General features: G+C 34.5%; 1 protein-coding gene across 37 annotated transcripts in view; it reads left to right on the top strand.

The window, feature by feature from the left end:
* BAZ2B (bromodomain adjacent to zinc finger domain 2B) overlaps positions 1–19,976 on the top strand; it is a 290,353-nt gene that overhangs the window by 83,857 nt on the left and 186,520 nt on the right. Inside the window, exon 3 of one of the 37 annotated variants that reach the window (XM_070507904.1) lies at positions 8,782–8,890. The exons of the other annotated variants lie outside the window; for them this stretch is intronic. Coding sequence (XP_070364005.1) covers positions 8,845–8,890 — 46 coding nt within the window. The 5' untranslated portion in view covers positions 8,782–8,844. The remainder of the gene's footprint in view (positions 1–8,781; positions 8,891–19,976) is intronic. 37 annotated transcript variants of the gene reach the window in all.

Here is a 19,976-nt window from a genome sequence, read left to right as displayed (position 1 = left end):
CTCACTGTGTTCAACAGTGCCCATTAGAACAAACATTATTTGATCTCTTCTTATGATCTCTTCCACCTTTCAATCCCTGCCCTCTAAAAAAGAATTAACAATGAAAGCTAATTATGTGCCAGAAGTATCACTTTATCTTAGACTTACTGATATTGAGTAACTGCTCCAAGTTGACGTAATTAGTAATGGTTGTAGATGAGATTCAAATTCATTTTCTCCATCTAAAGACAATGATGTTTCTACTATAACATACTCAAAGAATATAAAACTAATTTGTGTTCAAGAGACCTTAGTATGTATATTTGGACATAGAGTGCATAATGCTCAATAAACATTTGCTAGCTTGTTGAATGACAGAAGCAGGATTATGGGAGAAAAGAATTCTATAATCAGCCAGTGTGTGCCCTGAGGTAATTTTCTGGGACGCATTCTTTGAACATGTGTATGTTGCCAATCTCTTTTTTATTTAATTGTCTTTATTTTTGTATACCTCAGTTATAGTATTGATAACTCATTAAGGAAGAGACATGATGTATGCTGTCTATTGGAAAGTTGCTTTTTCTCAAGGATTCTGCCTGACAAAATATTTCCTAGGTAGGAATTGTGAGCCATTCATTCAGTCAATCAGTATATTATGTGTTTCACATTCAGTCACTCATTCATTCATTCACTCAACAAACATTTATGGAGCACTGACTTATATGTTTCCGTTGTCTAGAGCTATTGGGGACACTGTGGTCAATAAAACGTTCTTCTGTCATTAAGTTTACTTTCTAGTAGAAGGACAGAAGTAAAGAAATAAATAAAATATTTTCAAATATTGATAAGAACTCCAAAGGAGAGGGAACACAGAGTGGGGGGTCAAGTACAATTGAGGGCAATACACACATAAAGTTCAGGGAAGGCCTCTGTGAGGAGGCAACACTTGTGTTGAGAAATGAGGCACCAGAAGGAGCGGTCATGTGAAGATCTGAGGAAGTAGCAATCACAGTGCCAGTGTGGCTAGAACATTGTGAGCTGGGGAAATAGAGGTAGGTAAATGTCATCGAAAGTAGTTAGAACTTATTTCTAATGTGAAGAGAAGCCACTGAAAGTTTTTGTTAGTTTGTTTTTGGCTGATTTTATTTCCCCTCATTTCATGTTTAATTTGAAAATGTTCCACATTCAACCTTTCTCCTGCTGGAGGCTTTTAAGGAAGAAGCCATGTGTAGTACATTGGTGGCATTAAAGCATTATAAATTCTTTATGCTTTGTGTGAATTTATATTTTCTGAGGCATTCTATTCTCATTCCTAAATTATATACTGTTGCTATCCTAGTTAAAAAGCTTCCATCATTTAAAGAGAAATTTGTGGATATGCATTATTGCTTGATTCAATAAACATTATGTTGTGCCTTTTGAATTACACGTTAAATTTGTAAAGATGGAAAATATACTGTTCTCTTCTTAGGAGCTTACAGTCTAGTGGAGAAACAGATACGTAAACTAGTCATTATAGATGTGGTAGATGCCACACTAGGGGTATATGTACAATGTTTTTGAATATAGAAAGGATGGTGTGATCCCTGGTGGTGGGAAAGGCCTCATCAAAAAGACTCATTCTACATAGATTTCCCATCCTGCTTTTTGAAGCATAGTAGGGGCTAGGTGTCACTGTTTGAACAGGGATGATTATGCTGCAAAAAAAAGTCTTCAGAAAGAGCTGATTTCCGGCTATATAGCAAAACAAATAAGTGGTATCTGACTTAGTATACATGAGAAAGTCGAATTTCTCTTCTAAGGGGAGGGTGAAAAAGCATTATAGTGCTCTTTGTTACTGCTGCCCTTTTCCCCTTCAGTTTTCTCTCACCCTTTATCCTCCATTTTTGTAAGTGTTCATGAGATAGGAAGAAGATAAAAGTGTTAAAACTTTTGAAGGAAGGCTTCATAGCAAATTTGGGGGTTTTCTGAGAGGGAGATGTGATTATAATAAGGGAATTGATTTATTTCTGAGCTGGCGATAGCATCTTCTGATGGTCCTCAACTGGGAGCTTGGATCTTTGCCCCACTCAGAATCCCAGAGAGATAGATAATGCTTCCTATCATGATATTAAGCAGGCCCTCTCACAACGTACATGCCAGAGTGATAGGAGATTAATGTCAGTACAACTGGAATGGACAACATGACCATAGTGAAAACTATGCACTTTGTAAGTCTTTTGGTCAACAATCAGAGGGAAGGTACTTAGAAAATTAAATTATATGAAACCTAGACTGATGCCTAAAGAGAAACTACAAACTTACAAACAAATGCAGAGTACCCTCAAGCCAGGATATGACATGAGGAGAAATGAAACCAGCACAGTGTAATTTAGGGCATAAGTATGCTGAGAGAATTGGAGGAACTGAAGGAGAAGGGGTTTTTTCTTCCTTAGCAGTTAATTTAAGTACCGAATCAAAAAAGACAGTGTGGTGTTGTATAGAGTGAATATAAAAAGAAAAGATAAAAGAAAAATAGCAGCAGCAGAATTTCAAGTAAGGATAGCAAGCTTTTTCTGTAATAATCATTGACCTTTAAAGTTAATTGCACCAGAGTATTTGCCCCCGAGTTCAGCATCTGCCTATAGAAGATGATTTTTAACATGGACAAAACTACATGAGACTAAGAAAAAGGACAGTAGGTTTCTGGTAAAGAGACAGTAGCTTGAGCACATATACTTACTTCAGCTGACTGCTGAAGTCCCACTAATTTGATAGAGAAATGCATTTCTTAGAAAGGCATAAGCAAATAAATAGGATAAGAATGAATAGCAAAAAAATTCTAGAAGCTGGAGAGCAGGCGGATGAGTTGTAACTTATTTAACAGATTGAGAGAACTGAATAATCAGCTGGCATTGAGAAAAGCTGAGAAGGAATGCTGTTTATATCTTTGAAATCCTCCAGGATTCAGAAATGATGAGTTCCTGGTATCTCTGGAAGGGGCGGCAGTGACGGAGGGGGAGAGTGATAGGTACAGGTGAAGCTCTAGGTGCAAAGACTGTATAAAAATAGGAAATGTTTATTAAACATTTACTGAACATAAATAGTCTTCACCCATTAGAAGACAAGAGGTTTATCCTCTGGAGTGGATAAAACTGAGGGTCTCTGGACTAAGGTAAATGAAACACCTCTGTGGGCAGGGGTATCATAGGAAAAGGGAGATTGAATGAGAGCTCATTAAATACTGAATACTGAGATCCCCCAGTCACCTTTGCTCACTTGGCTCATAGAAAAAAGACCCAAAGATTAAAACATCAAAGGAGTTCCCCAGTGAAATAGCTTAGTCAGATCACCCTACAGTGAAATCCAGTTGACAAACCCCATATAAGTTCACAGTTTCCAATTAGGTTTTTAATGTTCCATTCTATAATATGAGTGGTGGGCAAGGGTCTTCAGACATTTGAGGAAAACCTGTATTAAAAATGATAGAGACCTAAACAGATAAATAGAAAAAAGCAAATTAGAGGAAACAGAGACTCTACAGGAGGAAGAGAACTTAAATAATTATTATAATTAATGTCTTCAGAGAAGAGAAGGTAATGTATCTATGTCACAAGGAGAGTTTGCTATAAAAAATGAACAGGCAAAAACCAAAAAACTCTTATAAATTAAGATATAAACCAAAAGCTTATGTAGAAGGAATAGAAAGATAACATTGAGGACATCTCACAGAAAATAGATAAAAGAAGATAGAAAATTGGAGAGAAACAATTACAGGACCAAGCCTGAAGGCACAACATCTGAATAATAGGAGAGAATATATATTATGGGAATATATATATATATATACACATACACATATTTGAGAGATAGGGAGGAGGAAAATTGAGGGAGGAGATGTTTAATAAGTAATTCAAGAAAAATTTTTCTCATATAAAAGACTTTTTGCATTTTTTTTAATGTTCTTGCCCTGGAGTACTTCTCCCTTTTCCCATTGGAAAAGAACTTGATCAGGTCCTATTTGGTTTTTTTTTACTTTTTTATTGAGCAATTTAGTGTATTCACAATGCTGTGCAACCACCATCTCTATGTAGTTCCACAACATTGTTACCACCCCAAAAGGAAGCCTCATAGCCGTTAAGCAGTCACTCTCCCATTTCTCTCCCCACCACTGCCCACCCCAGCCTGCCCCCAACAATCCTCAGAAACCACCAATCTGGATTTTATCTCTCTGGATTTACCTATTTTGAAGATTTCATATAGATGCAGTAATACATATGTGACCTTTTGTGTCTGGCTTTGTTCATCTCATTTTGGAGGTTCATCTACTTTGTAGTATGTATATTTCATTCTCATTTATATCTAAATAATATTCCAGTGTATGTACATACAACAATTTGTTTATCCATTTGTCCATTGATGGACATTTAGGTTGTTTCCATTTTTTGGCTATTGTGAATTGTGCCGATATGAACATGAGTGTACATGCATGTACATGGACATCTTTTCAGTTATTTTGGGTATATATCTATGAATGGAATTGCTGGGTTAGGTGTTAATTCTATGTTTAACTGTTAGAGAAACCACTAAACTGTTTTCCACTGAATCATTTTGCATTCCCACCAGGAATATGTGAGGTTTCCAATTTCTCCATATCCTTGTCAATATTTTATTTGTTTGTTTGTTTGTTTAGTACTATAGCTGTACTAGTAGGTGTGAAGTGGTATACCTCATTGTGGTTTTTATTTACATTTCACACGTGGCTAATAATTGCAAGTGCTTTTTCAAGTGGTTATTGGCCATTTGTATATCTTCTTTGGAGAAATGTCTATTCAAATCGTCTGCCTATTTTTTAATTGAGTTTCTTGTGTTGTTGAGTTTAAGAGTCCTTTGTATCTTCTAGATACTAGACTTTTACCAGATATATAATTTGTACATATTTTCTCCCATTCGGTAGGTTCTTTTCATTTTCTTAATAATTTTATTGATGCCTCCCAAATTTTAGTTATTTGAAATCCAATTTATTTATGTTGTCCTTTGTTTTGTGTCCCTTGGTGGTGTATCTAAGAATCTATTTTCAAATCCAAGATCATGAAGATTTACTATTATGTTTCTTCTAAGACTTTATGATTTTATTTATGTTTAGGTCATTGATATAGTTTGAATTAATTTTCATATGTGGTGTGAGGTAGGGATCCAATTCATTTTTTTGCATATAGATATCTGGTTTTCCCAGCATCATTTGTTTTAAGAGACTCTTCTTTCTCCCATCAAATTGTCTTTGCACCCTTGTCAAAAATGAGTTGACCATAGATGTATGGGTTTCATTTCTGTACTCTCTATTCTGTGCCATTGGTCATCTTTGTCCTTACACCAGGGCCACGTTGTTTTGATTGCTGTAGCCTTGTACTAAGTTTTGAAATTGGGAAATGTGAGTCCTCCAACTTTCTTCTTCTTTTTCGATATTATTTTGGCTAAATGGAGCCACTTGCAATTCCATATAAATTTGAGGATTAGCTTTTTTATTTTTATTAATAAAAAAGGCTGTTGGAATTCTGATAGTGATTGAGTCAAATCTGTAGACCACTTTGGGAAATACTACCATCTTAAAAATATTAAATATTGTAAACTATGAGCACTGGATGTCTTTCCATTTATTCAGCTCTTTAATTTTTTTTAGCAATATTTTGTAGTTTTCAGTGTATAGGTCTTTCACCTTTTTGGTTAAGTTTATTCCTGGGTATTTTATTCTTTTGGATGCTATTGTAAATAGAACTGTTTTCTCAGTTTACTTTTTGGGTTGTTCATTGTTAGTATACAGAAATACAGCTGATTTTGTTTGTGTGTATTGATCTTGTACTCTGCAACTTTGCTGAATTTTTTAATTAGTGCTAGTAGTTTTTTGGATCTTGGAGATTTTCTGTCTTTGGGATCATGTCATCTGCGAATAGAGAGACTTTTACTTCTTCCTTTCCAATTTGGATGTCTTTTTTTTCTTCTTGGTGACTAATTGCTCCAGCTAGAACTTCCAGTGGTAAAAGTGGGCATTCTTGTCTTCTTCCTGGTCTTAGGGGGAAAGCTTTTGGTTTTTCATTGTTTAGTATGGTGTTAGCTGTGGGTTTTTCAGAATGTCCTTTTCATGTTGAGGAAGTTCCCCTATATTCCTGGTTTTCTGAGTGTTTGTTTCTTCCTTTTTTCTTTTTATCATGAAAGAGTGATGGATTTTGTCAAATGTTTTTTCTGTGTCAATTGAGATACTCATGTAATTTTTCCCCCTTCATTCTACTAATGTGCTGTGTTACACTGATTGATTTTCTTATATTGAACCATCTATTTACTCTTAAAACTTATTTACCTTCTCCAGTAAGCCTTTTCTTACCTTCCCAAATTGAGTAAAAAATCAGTTCTTCCATTGTGCTACTCGCTAGGATGGAGAACCTAGACTATACTCTTATTACTTCATTTAGTTGCTATTTGTAATTTATTTCCTTACATCATTTTAAAGATTTTCAAAATCTCTTAAAGCTCTTTTCTACTGTATAGTCTTATGAATCTGTTTAGGAAATATAATCTCTAATCAGTTTTTAAATAACATGTAATAAGTTGATTTTCAGTAAGAATTTTGTATATTGAACAGTACATTAGTAAATATAATATCTTCATTTGAATTTCATCTTTGATAATTTTTTAATATATAAAGAGATATTTTTTCTATTTTGCAAGGGACACAATTTTATTTTATTCTTAATTATGTAAACATACTGTATCCACTTTTTGGTATCTTTGTCAACAGCCAGGCATCTCTGCATAAACACCTAAAGGCCTCTTTTTTATTGTGGTAAAACTACATAACATAAAATTTACCATCTCAACCATTTCTAATTGTACATTTTAGTAGTGTTAAGTATATTCACACTGCTGTGCAACCAATCTCCAGAACTTTTTCATTTTGCAGGAGTAACACTCTATACCCATTAAACAACTCCCTCTTTCCCCCTTCCTCTAGCACCTGGCAACCACCATTCTACTTGCTGTTTCTATGAATTTGACTACTCTAAATACCTCACATAAGTGGGATCATACAATATTTTTCTTTTTGTAACTGACCTATTTCACTTAGGATAAAGTCTCAAGGTACATCCAATGTTGTGGCATGTGTAAGAATTTCCTTCCTTTTTAAAGCTGAATCATATTACAGTATATGTGTATATTATATTTTCTTTATCCATTCATCCTCCAGTAGACACTTAACTTGCTTCCACCTCTTCTCTATTGTGATATCAACCTTTTTTTTATTAAGATGATGAAAGTTAACATCCTTGTGAAATTACAGTTGTACATCATTATTAGTCTTGTTGTAGGTACACCACTTCACCCCTCGTGCCCTTCCCCCAACCCCCTTTCCCCTGGCAACCACCGATCAGTTCTCTTTGTCCATATGTTAACTACCACCTATGAGTGGAGTCATACAGAGTTCGTCTTTGTCTGGCTTATTTCGCTCAATATAATACCCTCAAGGTCTATCCATGTTGTTGTGAATGGGACGACTTTGTCCTTTTTTATGGCTGAGTAGTATTCCATTGTATATATATACCACATCTTCTTTATCCAATCATCAGTTGCTGGGCACTTAGGTTGGTTCCATGACTTGGCTATTGTGAATAATGCTGCGATGAACATAAGGGTGCATGGAACTTTTGGAATTGCTGATTTCAGGTTCTTAGGATAGATACCCAGTAGTGGGATGGCTGGGTCATAAGGTATTTCTATTCTTAACTTTTTGAGGAATCTCCATACTGTTTTCCATAGTGGCTGCACCAGTTTGCATTCCCACCAACAGTGTATGAGGGTTCCCTTTTCACCAGTGATATCAACCTTTTTAAATGATATTTTTATTTTGTTTATTAAGCATAGATTTAAATTTTACTATATCACAACATTTAACATTGCTATCATTTGCTAATGTTTGAGGTTCTTACAGTGTCAACAAATACGTTGGTTTAGTTTTATAATTTTTGTCCTAATTCAGAAAAGACATAATCACATCCAGTTTGGTTTCTCATATAAAAAGAATTATCATTACAGTTTCTCTTCTCTAGACTGATTTTTGAAATAATAAGGACATCTTGATGTGCTGTATAAGAACTTCGATGAGATGAATGCAACTAAGGGATTTGGTGAAGATCTTGGGGTGAATTTGCTGAATTTTCATTTATGTCCTCATTGGTCCTATCACTGCACCTCATGCTTCTATTCTTTAACAAATTAAAAAATGTAAAAAAGCATCAAAACCATCATGGCAACTATGTCAGGGTTCAGCTGTGTGATAGCGGGATTGAGTATCATGAGCGCTCTCGTCCGATTGTCGCTCACCACCATATGTGATGTGTATGTAAGGTTCTCAGCCTATACTCTCTTTGTTTACTGAGAAATGTTATTTATTATTAAAAATAGAGATTTAAACATGCTATTACCTCATTTAAAAATATGAACACTTTGAAACCGTTTCTGAAACACTTGAGAAGTTTCAACTTAGAGTGTTCAGTTGTAAGCTCTCAGTCACATATGTCTGCTCACAGTGTTGGAACTGAAGCCCGCAAACTTGTTTCCAGTAAGTGTTTGTTGGATTGAGTAGGTTTTAAATGTGTATGTGTAGTTTTTGCTTATATATAATTTTACCCGTATTGTCATCCAGTTACTTCCTATTAATTTCCCTTTTCTAAAGCGCCATTTAAAGAGGGATTCATATATGAGGACTTGGGGACCAACCCAATTATCAAATCACTATAGCAGCAATAGCTCATTTGTACCTCTGCCTCACAGACAGGATCAGCATTGGCTAAAGATCTGCTGGACCATTGCAGTAATTCCACACTACTTCTTTACATGGATTTTACTTGGAGATGTGGAAAAAGAATTGATTTTATTTCAGGTAAATGTTAATAATGAAAAGAGAATATTCAGATCTTTGAAGCAAGTTGGGTTCATTATTATCTGAAGTTGTGCTTACATTTTCATAGGTAATGCTTAATTATTTCTAATCCAGTTTCTTTGTCTTAGTATTGTACTGTGATCATTTTTGCATACTGAATATTGGACTTACTAGGCAAAATAGAGAAAGTTTATTATTATCATCATACTCTTCAAATAAAATAAAGATATATTTTAGTAAGAAAGAAGTCATCTTTGAAATCAAAGTCCATGAGTGCATAGAAATATTTCTCCCAAAGAATAAAAATTTACCACACTGTAGCACGTGCAGCACCTGCAAATTTAATTATATGTTTAGTTGAGTATAATGTTAATATTAAGCACTAAGAAATTGAGTAATAAGCTTTGATAACCTGTTTCAGTTATTTATTATAAGCATAGTTTATGGAAGAAATAAGGCAAGTTACTATAAGTTAGCTTTCCTCTTTTGTATGTTTGTTAAATTTAACTACTTTCCTGAAATTAATTAAAATTGTTACTTAATTTTAAAATTATTTTTGGAGTACAAATTGTTTCAGAATATGATTGAAATTGTAACTTAGTGTTTAGAAAACAAATTTGTTTGACATATCCCTCTAGAAATACACTTATAAATTCTCCATATATCTTGAATCATGACATTGGAATAAATAAGAGAGTTTTTTTCTTGAAATTATAGTACAAAAATAACTGAAATATGAACAAAATTTGTATTTGATTATAGCGTCTGTTGTTAAAGGAAGCACTGAGAATATTTTTTCCTTTAGCCAAAGTTCATATCCGTTATGTTTTTAAGATTATGCTTCAGAATTTATCTCTTGTTTGAAATGATGTTAAGTAATGATTTCCTTAGTATGTGGGTTGTCTGCATTAAAACAAAATTTTTTCTTTCATATACATCCATTTTATCTCACCAGTAAAGTTATGATATGCTTAAATACGGGAACTGTATCCTCTTTTGGCTTTCCCCTAGTTCCTAGTAAAAGGGTTTTAATGAATGAGCTAATGTCTAATGCCAGATCAGAAATGCAGGGTTAATTCTGAAATTGCTTCTGCTTTAGTTTGTGGCAGTTGTGTTTTTGGTTGCACATGTTAGGTGAAAGTAATTGTTCTTATTATTTTTGGATGAAGTACTTTGTATTTCTCAACTTTTTGTATGTGTAAAAAATGTTACATCTTTAGTCAATCAGGATTAAGACTCTTTCAAAAGACTGCCTGCCTCTACACTTCTAAGTTTATTCAGAAATTAAGATGCTGTCTCATATATAAAACTGAAAAGGGTCTTAAAATCATATTAAGTCCAGTATTCTCATTTTAGAAAAACAGAGTGACTGGCTGTGTGTTACACAGCCAGTTTATGGCAGGGACTCCAGCATCAGTGTCTAACTCCTAATTTTGTTTTCTTTTTCTGAAAATTGGTAACTTTATTTCTTTTTAATGTATTTTATTTTTATTTTTTCATGTTATTTTAGAAAAAGGATCGCATTTCAGGCCTATTTCTGTTAATGGTATCACTATTTTCCACATCAATATATGAACCCTGGTGTCATTTTGGATTACTCTCCTTCCTCTGGCTCTAGATAATCAAAATTTAAAAGTGCCCATGATCTAGCTTCAGTATCCTTTGCATCCTTTGTTTTCTTTTTATTGCTACCACCGTTCTATTTAGGTCATGTGCAGATTGCTCGTATTAGTTTACTTACTAGTTTCTCTGTCTTCAGTGTCACGTCTCCTCTTCTTAGTCATTGTGGATAACATTGCCACATTAACATGTTGGGAATCCTGATTTTTCCCCCATACCTTTGTTTATGCTATTCCCTTTATTGGGAAGATTCTTTTTCTACTCTGCCTATATATTCAAACGCTGCACACCGTTCAGGACCCAACTCAAATCTCATTTCCTCTCAGTACTGGCCACGTCTTCCTCAAAGGAGTGCCACTTGAAAATGTCACGTCAGTAAGTGTCTGTAATTGACATCTAGACTCATGGTATCCTATCATCATAGATTGCTAGAGCAGGAAGAGACTTTAGGTAGCACTTGTGCTAGTCACCTCACTTTACAGTTGAGTAAGTGGTTTTCCTAGAGTTAAGTGACTAGTGTAAGTATTTGGAGGGTTTAGAGCAGAGATGTAGACTTAAGACTCCTGACCTGTAATCCAGAATTCCTTCTTGTGTAACATACTTCCTCTTATTGTAAAGTGCCTTTTCTTTTTAGATGCTTTTTCATAAGAGCATTTATTATTTCCTCTTCTTGAGGCCGAGAATCTTGTTTTAAACTTTTTTGTACTCCCTTAATGTTTTGCACAAATAGACCTGAATTCATTCTTTCTTTATTTTATAGAGAATTGCTTTCAAATAAAAGTAATATTTTAAATAAGGTTATTATTTCCATTTTTATAAATATTAATGACCTAGGATTATACTGCTTTTATATAAAAGGGATGAAAGACTTTTTAAATAGTTCTTGGTAGTTTGCATCTATTTCTAAGATTTTGCTAAACAAAAATAGTAGGAAATAACAAAATATAATTGAAAAATTTGCTGTGTCTTTTATTGCTAGGTAAAAGGTTTTCTCTTGTTTACAATGTTAAGAACACTGATTTGAGGACAAAACTAGAAATCTTACTAACATTTCTACATTACTTTAATCTTTTCTATTTCTAAGGAAATGGAACGTTTTCTATGAAATAATTTTATAACAGATTGTATTAAGTGGAAATACGATACATTGCTGTTGTCTTAGTTATTAAGCCGTTATTAAAAACTGCTTAGGTTTTTAGGTTTTAAAGTTTTATGAATGTATCTGGTTTAAAGCATGTAAGTAAAGCGACAAGAATTATAGCAAATATATATACTTTAAAATTCTTTTATAACTCAGCATGAATAAAAATGGTACATTAGAGAACAGCTTAAATACCTATCAAGTGAATAAAGCATGGGCTTCATGCTTATAGTTGGGGATATATGTATCATCTGCTTTAGATGTATTACAGAGGTGATGTCAAGGTGAAAACAGGCTTGCAGAATGGTTGGAAATCATTGATATTCTGACTTGGAGGCTGTAAATGGCTCAGTGGCAGATGGAGTCTTTGTCAAGGAAGAAAAATGGCAGCTTTGGAGCATCATAGATGTTTTGCTAGCAGCTCAGCACACAGGCTGTGACCTTCTAGTATTCAAGAGTCTTTCTTATGCTCTAATAAATTGTCCTCAGCTTTTATTCACCTAAGGTAGATAAACAGTACTTATCATATTTCAGTGCAAATTGAGGTGTTTCATTATAGAGAAACATAAATATGTTTTATTATCTAGTTTTTAAAGAAGTAAGCTTTTAAGAGGAACATGCATTTCTTGGTATCAGAAATATTTCTCAGTTAGTTTGCAAGGGTAAAAACAATAGAGTTTAATTGAAAAATTATTTTTTTAGAATCACAGAAATATTAAAGTCAGAAAGTATATTAAAACTCCTAGAGAAACCCTCTTATTTTACAGATGAAGAACCCACGTCTCAGAGACTGTGATTTAACCAAGGTCACTAAGTAAGTTTATGAAAAACATTAGGTGACTTTTAGATTATTAGTTATTGTTTATATAAAAATCTTCAGTTATGAAAGTAAAGGAAACTACTCTCTTTGAATAAGACTTGGAACACCACAGAGTACACCTGCTTATTCATGACAGCTGCGTAATGAAAGCACATATTTTAGAGGCTTTTATTTACTATTCAATTGAGCATATTTTTATTGGAAAGAATTCAAGTTTTTCATTTTAGTCTGTCATCACTAGACCACTGTGTAAAAAATTTTTGTTGAATAGGGAGTTTATACCTGGGTTATAAAGTTATATATGCATGAGCTATGTTCTTAGTCTTTAATAAGAACATGTTTAAACAATATTTTGCTTAAATCAGAACCAATTCAAATATATTGAAAATATATTTGAGTTACGTTGACTTATTTGAGTATTTTTTAAAACCTTTTCTCTTAGAAATACTGCATTTCATATTAACATATTTAAGAGTTTTGTAGATTTTATACTGAGATGTTTTGAAAAATAGTTGCATGTATCAGTGAGAATTTCTTCCAATTTTTACAGGAATATATGTCCCCATGAGAGTACATTATCATATGGAGTATGTTCAATTGGACAGCTGACCTGTATTAAAGAGCAATAAGTCATGGCTAAAATTAAAAGTGGGAGCATTACACACTTAAAACCCACTAAAGCATTTGACAATTGCCAGAGTTATAGAAAGGAATCACTGTACATCACAGAAGAAAACGACCCTTTGCTATAGAGGGTCAAGGTTGCTGCATTCAGTGCTTCAGGTTGTAGTCGTTTGAAGGCCAGTGTCTAAAGAAGTGCAGTTAAAAGAGAAATTTAACAATTATACAAAATGATATCTGTGCATTTTCCAAAGATAAAATTCTACAACAATTTTCCAGTTGTTTTTGATTAGGAGAAAAATTTGAAAGGTTCCAAAATCCTGAAGTAAGTCTTGTTTTTATTTTTATCAATAAAACTGGTCAGACCTTTTGGATAGAATGTGGGCGTGAAAAATATTAGCTATGACATCATAAAGGAGAATACTGTTCCTAACAGTGGGTATGTTGACATGTAGCTATTTCACCTATTATCTACTTTACTAGGAAGAAAATACACTCAGATAGAGGTTAAATGATGATTACTAAATTATTCAAAAACTAATAATTGTCTAAAACATACAAGTGCTGAGGGTAAGGCAGTGAACAAAACAGACTCTGCACTCATGGGGCTTATAGTCCATAAGCGAAAGAGGTAACAGTTAATAAATTAATATTTACTGTATTAGATGGCAACTAACATTATGAAGAAAGATATAGGAAATTAAGGGTCCTGAGTACCAGAGTGGTGGAGTTGGTATTTGTTATAGAGTGGTCACTGAAGGCCTTTCTAATAAGGTAACAATTTAGTAGAGATCTTAAGAAAGTGAGAGAGTGAGTCATGTATATATTTGGGTGAAGTCTATTCTAAAAAAAGTACATGCCAAGACATTGTATTGTGATTGGGAGATTGTGCTTCGCATATTCCGAGAACAATAAGGAAACCATCATAACTGGAATGATGTGAGCAATGAAGGAGAGTAATAAGTGAAGCCAGACAGATTTCACGTAAACTACATTCAAAATTTGTCTTTTTTTTTTTTAAGAGAAGACTGAAAAAAAATTATGCTCAAAGCTTAACCAAAGCCCGTAATGTTGCCAAACCAGCGGTCTCCAAGGTAGTTTTGGTAGAGCACTGGTCATATGGAGTATTGCATGAAAAAAAGTTTCCGTGGGGGCCAGCCTGGTGGCGTAGCGGTTAAGTTCGCACACTCTGCTTTGGTGGCCCAGGGTTGGCCGGTTCAGATTCCAGGTGTGGGCCTACCCACTGCTTGTCAAGCCAAGCTGTGGGAGGCATCCCACATATAAAATAGAGGAAGATGGGCACAGATGTTAGCTCAGGGCCAATTTTCCTCAGGAAAAAGAGGAGGATTGGCGGCAGATGTTAGCTCAGGGCTAATCTTCCTCAAAAAAAAAAGGTCCTGTGGTCAAATAAGTTTGGAAAACATGGGATTAATGTTAAATGAAGTTAAATAGATTTTATTTCGTTTAACAACTATTTCTGTGCATTTTTTTTTTTTTGAGGAAGTTTGGCCCTGAGCTAACATCCGTGCCCATCTTCCTCTGTTTTATATGTGGGACACCTGCCACAGCATAGCTTGATAAGCAGTGTGTAGGTCTGTGCCCGGGATGCAAACCGGCAAACCCCGGCCCACCAAAACAGAGTGCGTGAACTTAACCGCTATGCCAGTGGGCCGGCCCCTCTGCTCCTCTTTTAATGTGCTCATGTGTTTTGGGAATCTTCAACTTACTTGACCCTTCCTTTCAAGAGCATCTTACAGGACTAGTGTTTTTTGTGCTTCAGTAAAAGCTGTATTATTGTACAATCCTACAGGTTAACTATAAGCTAATAGAAGGATTTTCCACAATCTCTGTTTCATTACTTCTCCCCTTTCCTTAAGCCAGCACCTCTCCCTGCCTGCTTTTTCAGTAAAGATGACATTTCTTCTTAAAAAAATATTTCTCAAATTCATCCTTACTTCTCTGTGCATGATGCCTAAATCTTTTTGTAGGTTTGCATCATGCTTCACCTAGGCTGTCACAGTAGCCTCCTAACTGGTGGCTCTGCCTCTGGTCTTGCTGTGTCCAAATTCATCATCCTCTCAGTGACGATTAAATTGACATCACAAATCTATCTAGGTTATTCACCTACTTAAAATCCGTTGCTAGTTTCCCATCACTACAGAATAGAATTTAATCTCTTTTGCAGGGCATATGAAGTCTTCCACAATCTGTCTCCTGCCTAATCTCTAAAATTTTGCCTAAATCTTCCATACTTAGTGCTCTCCATCTTTGAAACCGTTTACACTTCCTTAAACCAGGCAGTGGGTGCATAGTCCTTTTGCCTTGGTTCAGTGCTTTTATCTCTTCCTGATGCAGCCTTTCCCCTGTGAGTAGACTAATTTCTCCATTTTAAAGGTTTAAAACAGATGTAGTCTTCTCCAAGAACATTCTCAAGCCCTTCCTAGCTAAATCAGATGCACTGATGTATAATTGTGTCAAAGCACTAAAACAATGAAATAAAAATATGCATTTGTGTTTTCTCCAATTCCTATACCCTAAATCTTGTATCTATCTTAAGTGCTTCATACTTTAAGGGGTACCCAATAAACTTTGAAATTAGCTCTATGAAGTAGTTGAAGACCTTCTGATAACTGATCTGTCAATTTTCCCTCTTTCCAATTCAAAATCTGTTTGGATTATAGATTTAAATGTGAAACATAAACCTGTAAAACTTTTAGAAGAAAACATAAAGGAAAATCTGTTGCTCCTAACTTGTTGAAAAGTTCTTATATGTGACACAAAAAGCACAATCCATAAAAGAAAAAATCAGTAAATTGGGCTATACAAATTAAAACCTTTTGCTTTGCAAAAGACCCTGTTCAGACAATGAAAAGACAAGCTACATACTAGGAGAAAATATTTGAAAACTACATCTCTGAAAAAGGATTCATATCTAGGATACATAAAAATTCTCAAAACTCAATAGTAGAATTGCCAACAATCCAATTGGAAAATGGGCAAAAGACATGAAGAAACATTTCACCGAAGAGGATCTACAGATATCAAATGAACACATGAAAAGATACTCAACATCACTAGCTGTCAGGGAAATGCAAAAATGAGCTATCACTCCTCACCTATCAACAGCTAAAATAAAAAACAGTGACAATATCAAATGCTGGCAAGGATGTTGAAAATTGAGTTCTCATGCACTGCCAGTGGGAATGTAAAATGGTACAACCACTCTGGAAAAGAGTTTGGCAGTTTCTTAAAAAGAAAACACTAAACATGTGCTTACTATATCACCTAGCAACCGCACTCCTGGACATTTATCTCAGCAAAATGAGTATACATGTTTGCTCATAGCAGCTTTATTTGTAATAGCCAAAATTGGAAACAATCAAAATAGGTGAATGGCTAAACACAGCATGATGTGTCTATACTGTGCAATACCACTCAGCAATAAAAAGTTATCAACTATTGATACGTATAACAATTGGATAGATCTCAAGGGTATTAGGCTGAGTGAAAAAAGCCAATCTCAGAAGGTTACTCTATGATTTTATTTATATAAAGACAAAATTATAGTGATCGAGAACAAATTACTGGTTACCAGGGGTTAGGGATGGTGGAGGAGAGGGGTTTGGGTGTGACTATAAAGGAGTAGCACAAGAGAGATCTTTGTGGTGATGGAATAGTTTTATACTTTGATTGCACTGTTGATTACATGAATCTACACATGTGATAAAATGACCTAGGACTATATATTGCACTGATTATATAATACAACTAATTGTAGTTAGTTTCCTGGTTTTGATAATGCAGTATAGTCATGTAAGGTATTACTCTTGTTGGAAAGTGGGTGATGAGTACCTGGGACCTCACTGTACTATTTTTGCGACTTTCTGAAAATATATATTTATTTCAGAATAAAAAGTTTAAAAAAAGTGTCTTTTTTTTTCTTTTATCTCTGAGAAAAAAGCTGTTTTACCTTGTATCCCCATGTTCACTGCAACATTACTTACAATAGCCAAGACATAGAAACAATGTAAGTGTCCATCTATGGATGAATGGGTAAAGAAAATATGGTATCTACATACAGTGGAATATTACTCAGCCATAAAAAAGAAGGAAATCCTGCCATTTGTAACAACATGGATGGACTTTGAGGGCATTATGCTAAGTGAAATAAGTCAGACAGAGAAAGACAAATACTGTAAGATCTCACTTGTATAGGGAATCTTAACAAAAAAAGAAACTCATAGATACAGAAAACAGATTGGTGGTTGCCAGGGGCAAGAGGGTGGGGGGCAAAATGGGCGAAGGTCATCAAAGATACAAACTCCCAGTTGTAAAATAAGTCCTGATAAAAACAGACAAAAAGTCGTTTCACCTCCTCACTAAACCTAAGATTTTATTCATGCTTTTTGATTTTATCCTCTTCTGTGTCCTCCAGAGACTTGTGTTTATTGATCATTTATAAGACAGATCCTTTTCCTTTCTTGACTGTTTTATTTAGGAATGTCCTATCTTAAATAAAATAGTAAATAGAAGTAAACAGGGGCCGCCCCGTAGCCGAGTGGTTAAGTTCGCATGCTCTGCTTCAGTGGCCCAGGATTTCGCCAATTCAGATCCTGGGCGCAGGCATGGCACTGCTCATCAGGCCATGCTGAGGCAGCGTCCCTCATAGCACAACCAGAAGGACCTACAACTAGAATATACGACTATGTACTGGAGGGCTTTGGGGAGAAGAAGAAAAAAAGAAAGAAAGAAAACAAAAGATTGGCCACAGATGTTAGCTTAGGTGCCAATCTTAAAAAAAAAAAGTAAACAAAACCTTTACTTCCTTCTAGTTGTTGTGTTTATATATTAAAGATATATATCCGTGTTTATATGTGTAGCTCTAGTTCATTCATTTTTAACTGCTGTATACTATTTCACTATATAAGCACACCACAACCTTTTATTTATTTTCCAGTATTTCACTATACAAATAACGCTACAATTTACATTTTTATATATGACTCCTTATGCACATGTATGAGAACTTTTTTGGGTTACGAATCTAGAAGTGGAATTGCTGTGATATGGACTATACACAGCTTTGATTTCACTGTGTTGCTTCATTTCTTTCTACAGTGGTTATACCAGTTTATACCACCAGTGCGTTAGAGATTTCCTGCTCTACATTTTTGCCAACCTTTGGGATTTCCTTAAGTTTTGCCTTCCCACTCCCTCTATATAGAACCTACTATGAAGTCCAATAGATTTTACTTCTACAGTATAATTTTTTACTTCTTGTTCTACTTTGACTAACCAAGAGGTAAAAAAAAAATTTTTGATTCATCTTGTCTTTCATGTTCATGTCTGTATTTCTGACTCTATTGCCACAACCTTAGTTCAGACCCTTACCTCTTGCCTAACCTATTGCTACAGACCAAATATTGCAATATCCCTATTGGAAATCTCTCCTTGCTCCGGTTCATCTTACTTAAAACTGCTCTATCAATATTTCTATGCAAGTAGTTGACCATTGTTACCATTTGTTGCATGGTGTTAAATTTAAACAGCATGTGGTATTCAAGGTTGCCTGCAATAAGGTCCTAAACAACCTTTTCAGCCGTGTCTCCCACTATTTTCTGCATATGCTTTATGTACTAGCCAGATTGGATTACATTCATTTACTTATTAATTCATTAAACAGTAGATAGTTAATGCTCTTATGCTCTGCAGGTATATTAACACTTGAGTTTTGTAGGTGCTACTGCTATAAAATGAACAACTCGTGATTCTTGTTTGCATGTTACCTCAAGCTAGTCTCTTGAATACACCCACTGCTTTTCAGCCTCGGGCCCTCAGCATGTGTTTTCCCTGCACTTATGATGCCTTTTTTGCTAGTTACTCCACCCAGTGATCTATGCCTTTCAAAATCCTACACACTTTTCAAGGCCTACTTTAGATGTTACTGTGAAACTTTTTCTGACATGCTTAGTCAATTTTGCTCCCATACTGTATTTATATTGCTTTCATGGCACTTATTATGTTCCATGTATTTGTCTTATCCTTCCAAGGTGATAAGTAGAGTACTTTGTCCATTCATCTGTATTGCCCTCGTAGCATTTAACATAATATCTTATATGTGGTAGACATGCCATTAACTAAAATAATTTAATTGAAGATAACATACTAATTAAATCCAGCTTCACCTATTAGTTAGACCTATTTGGGGAAAGATCAATTTGAATTAGGAAAAAATGCTTAATTATGTAATTTTATCTAGTGTTCTTACTTTAAAACACTATAGAACAAATGGAGCTAAACAGTGTCTCTCTATATAATGATCTTTAGGACTTGCTTTGATGAATAGTAAATTTTATTTGTAATTAGTAAAACAGTTGTTCAGTTTGTTTTTAGATTCTTAAGTAGTTGCCTTGTGTCAGAGTATTTCAAACTGTGGTCTGAGAAATCAGGAGTTGGTTCTACTGAGAGGCCTTAGCTACTGCTGGTTGCCTCCCCTGCCCCAAAGGACAGCCCTTCATTTCTTTTTTACTATATGGGGCTTCTTCACAAGGTTTTATTTAAGAAAGGACTCTTCTGTTGACATAATTTAAAATAATTGCTAAGAGAGTGTAAATACTTCAGTTTCATCCAATTATTTAATATTTTTCAGTATCTTACAAAAACAATTATTCCTGCCCTCTTATTCCTTGTCTTACCACAGATTTCAAATCAGTAGTCCATAGAAATAGAGGCTTCAGATAATTAAGGAAATGATAGGTAATGGGCTTTTAGTATTACACATAAATTGTTTATTCTTGACTATTCTGCATTTTAATATGGATTTTTGAGGAGGTATTAAAATATCAGAAGTTATTGGAATCGGTATACAAATTGTTAGGCAGGCT

The sequence above is a fragment of the Equus asinus genome, chromosome 4 (assembly GCF_041296235.1).
Source record: "Equus asinus isolate D_3611 breed Donkey chromosome 4, EquAss-T2T_v2, whole genome shotgun sequence".
In the NCBI taxonomy this organism is placed as follows: Eukaryota; Metazoa; Chordata; class Mammalia; order Perissodactyla; family Equidae; genus Equus; species Equus asinus.
The sequence above is the reverse complement of the archived record's forward strand: the minus strand, read 5'-3'. Positions and strand labels throughout refer to the sequence as shown.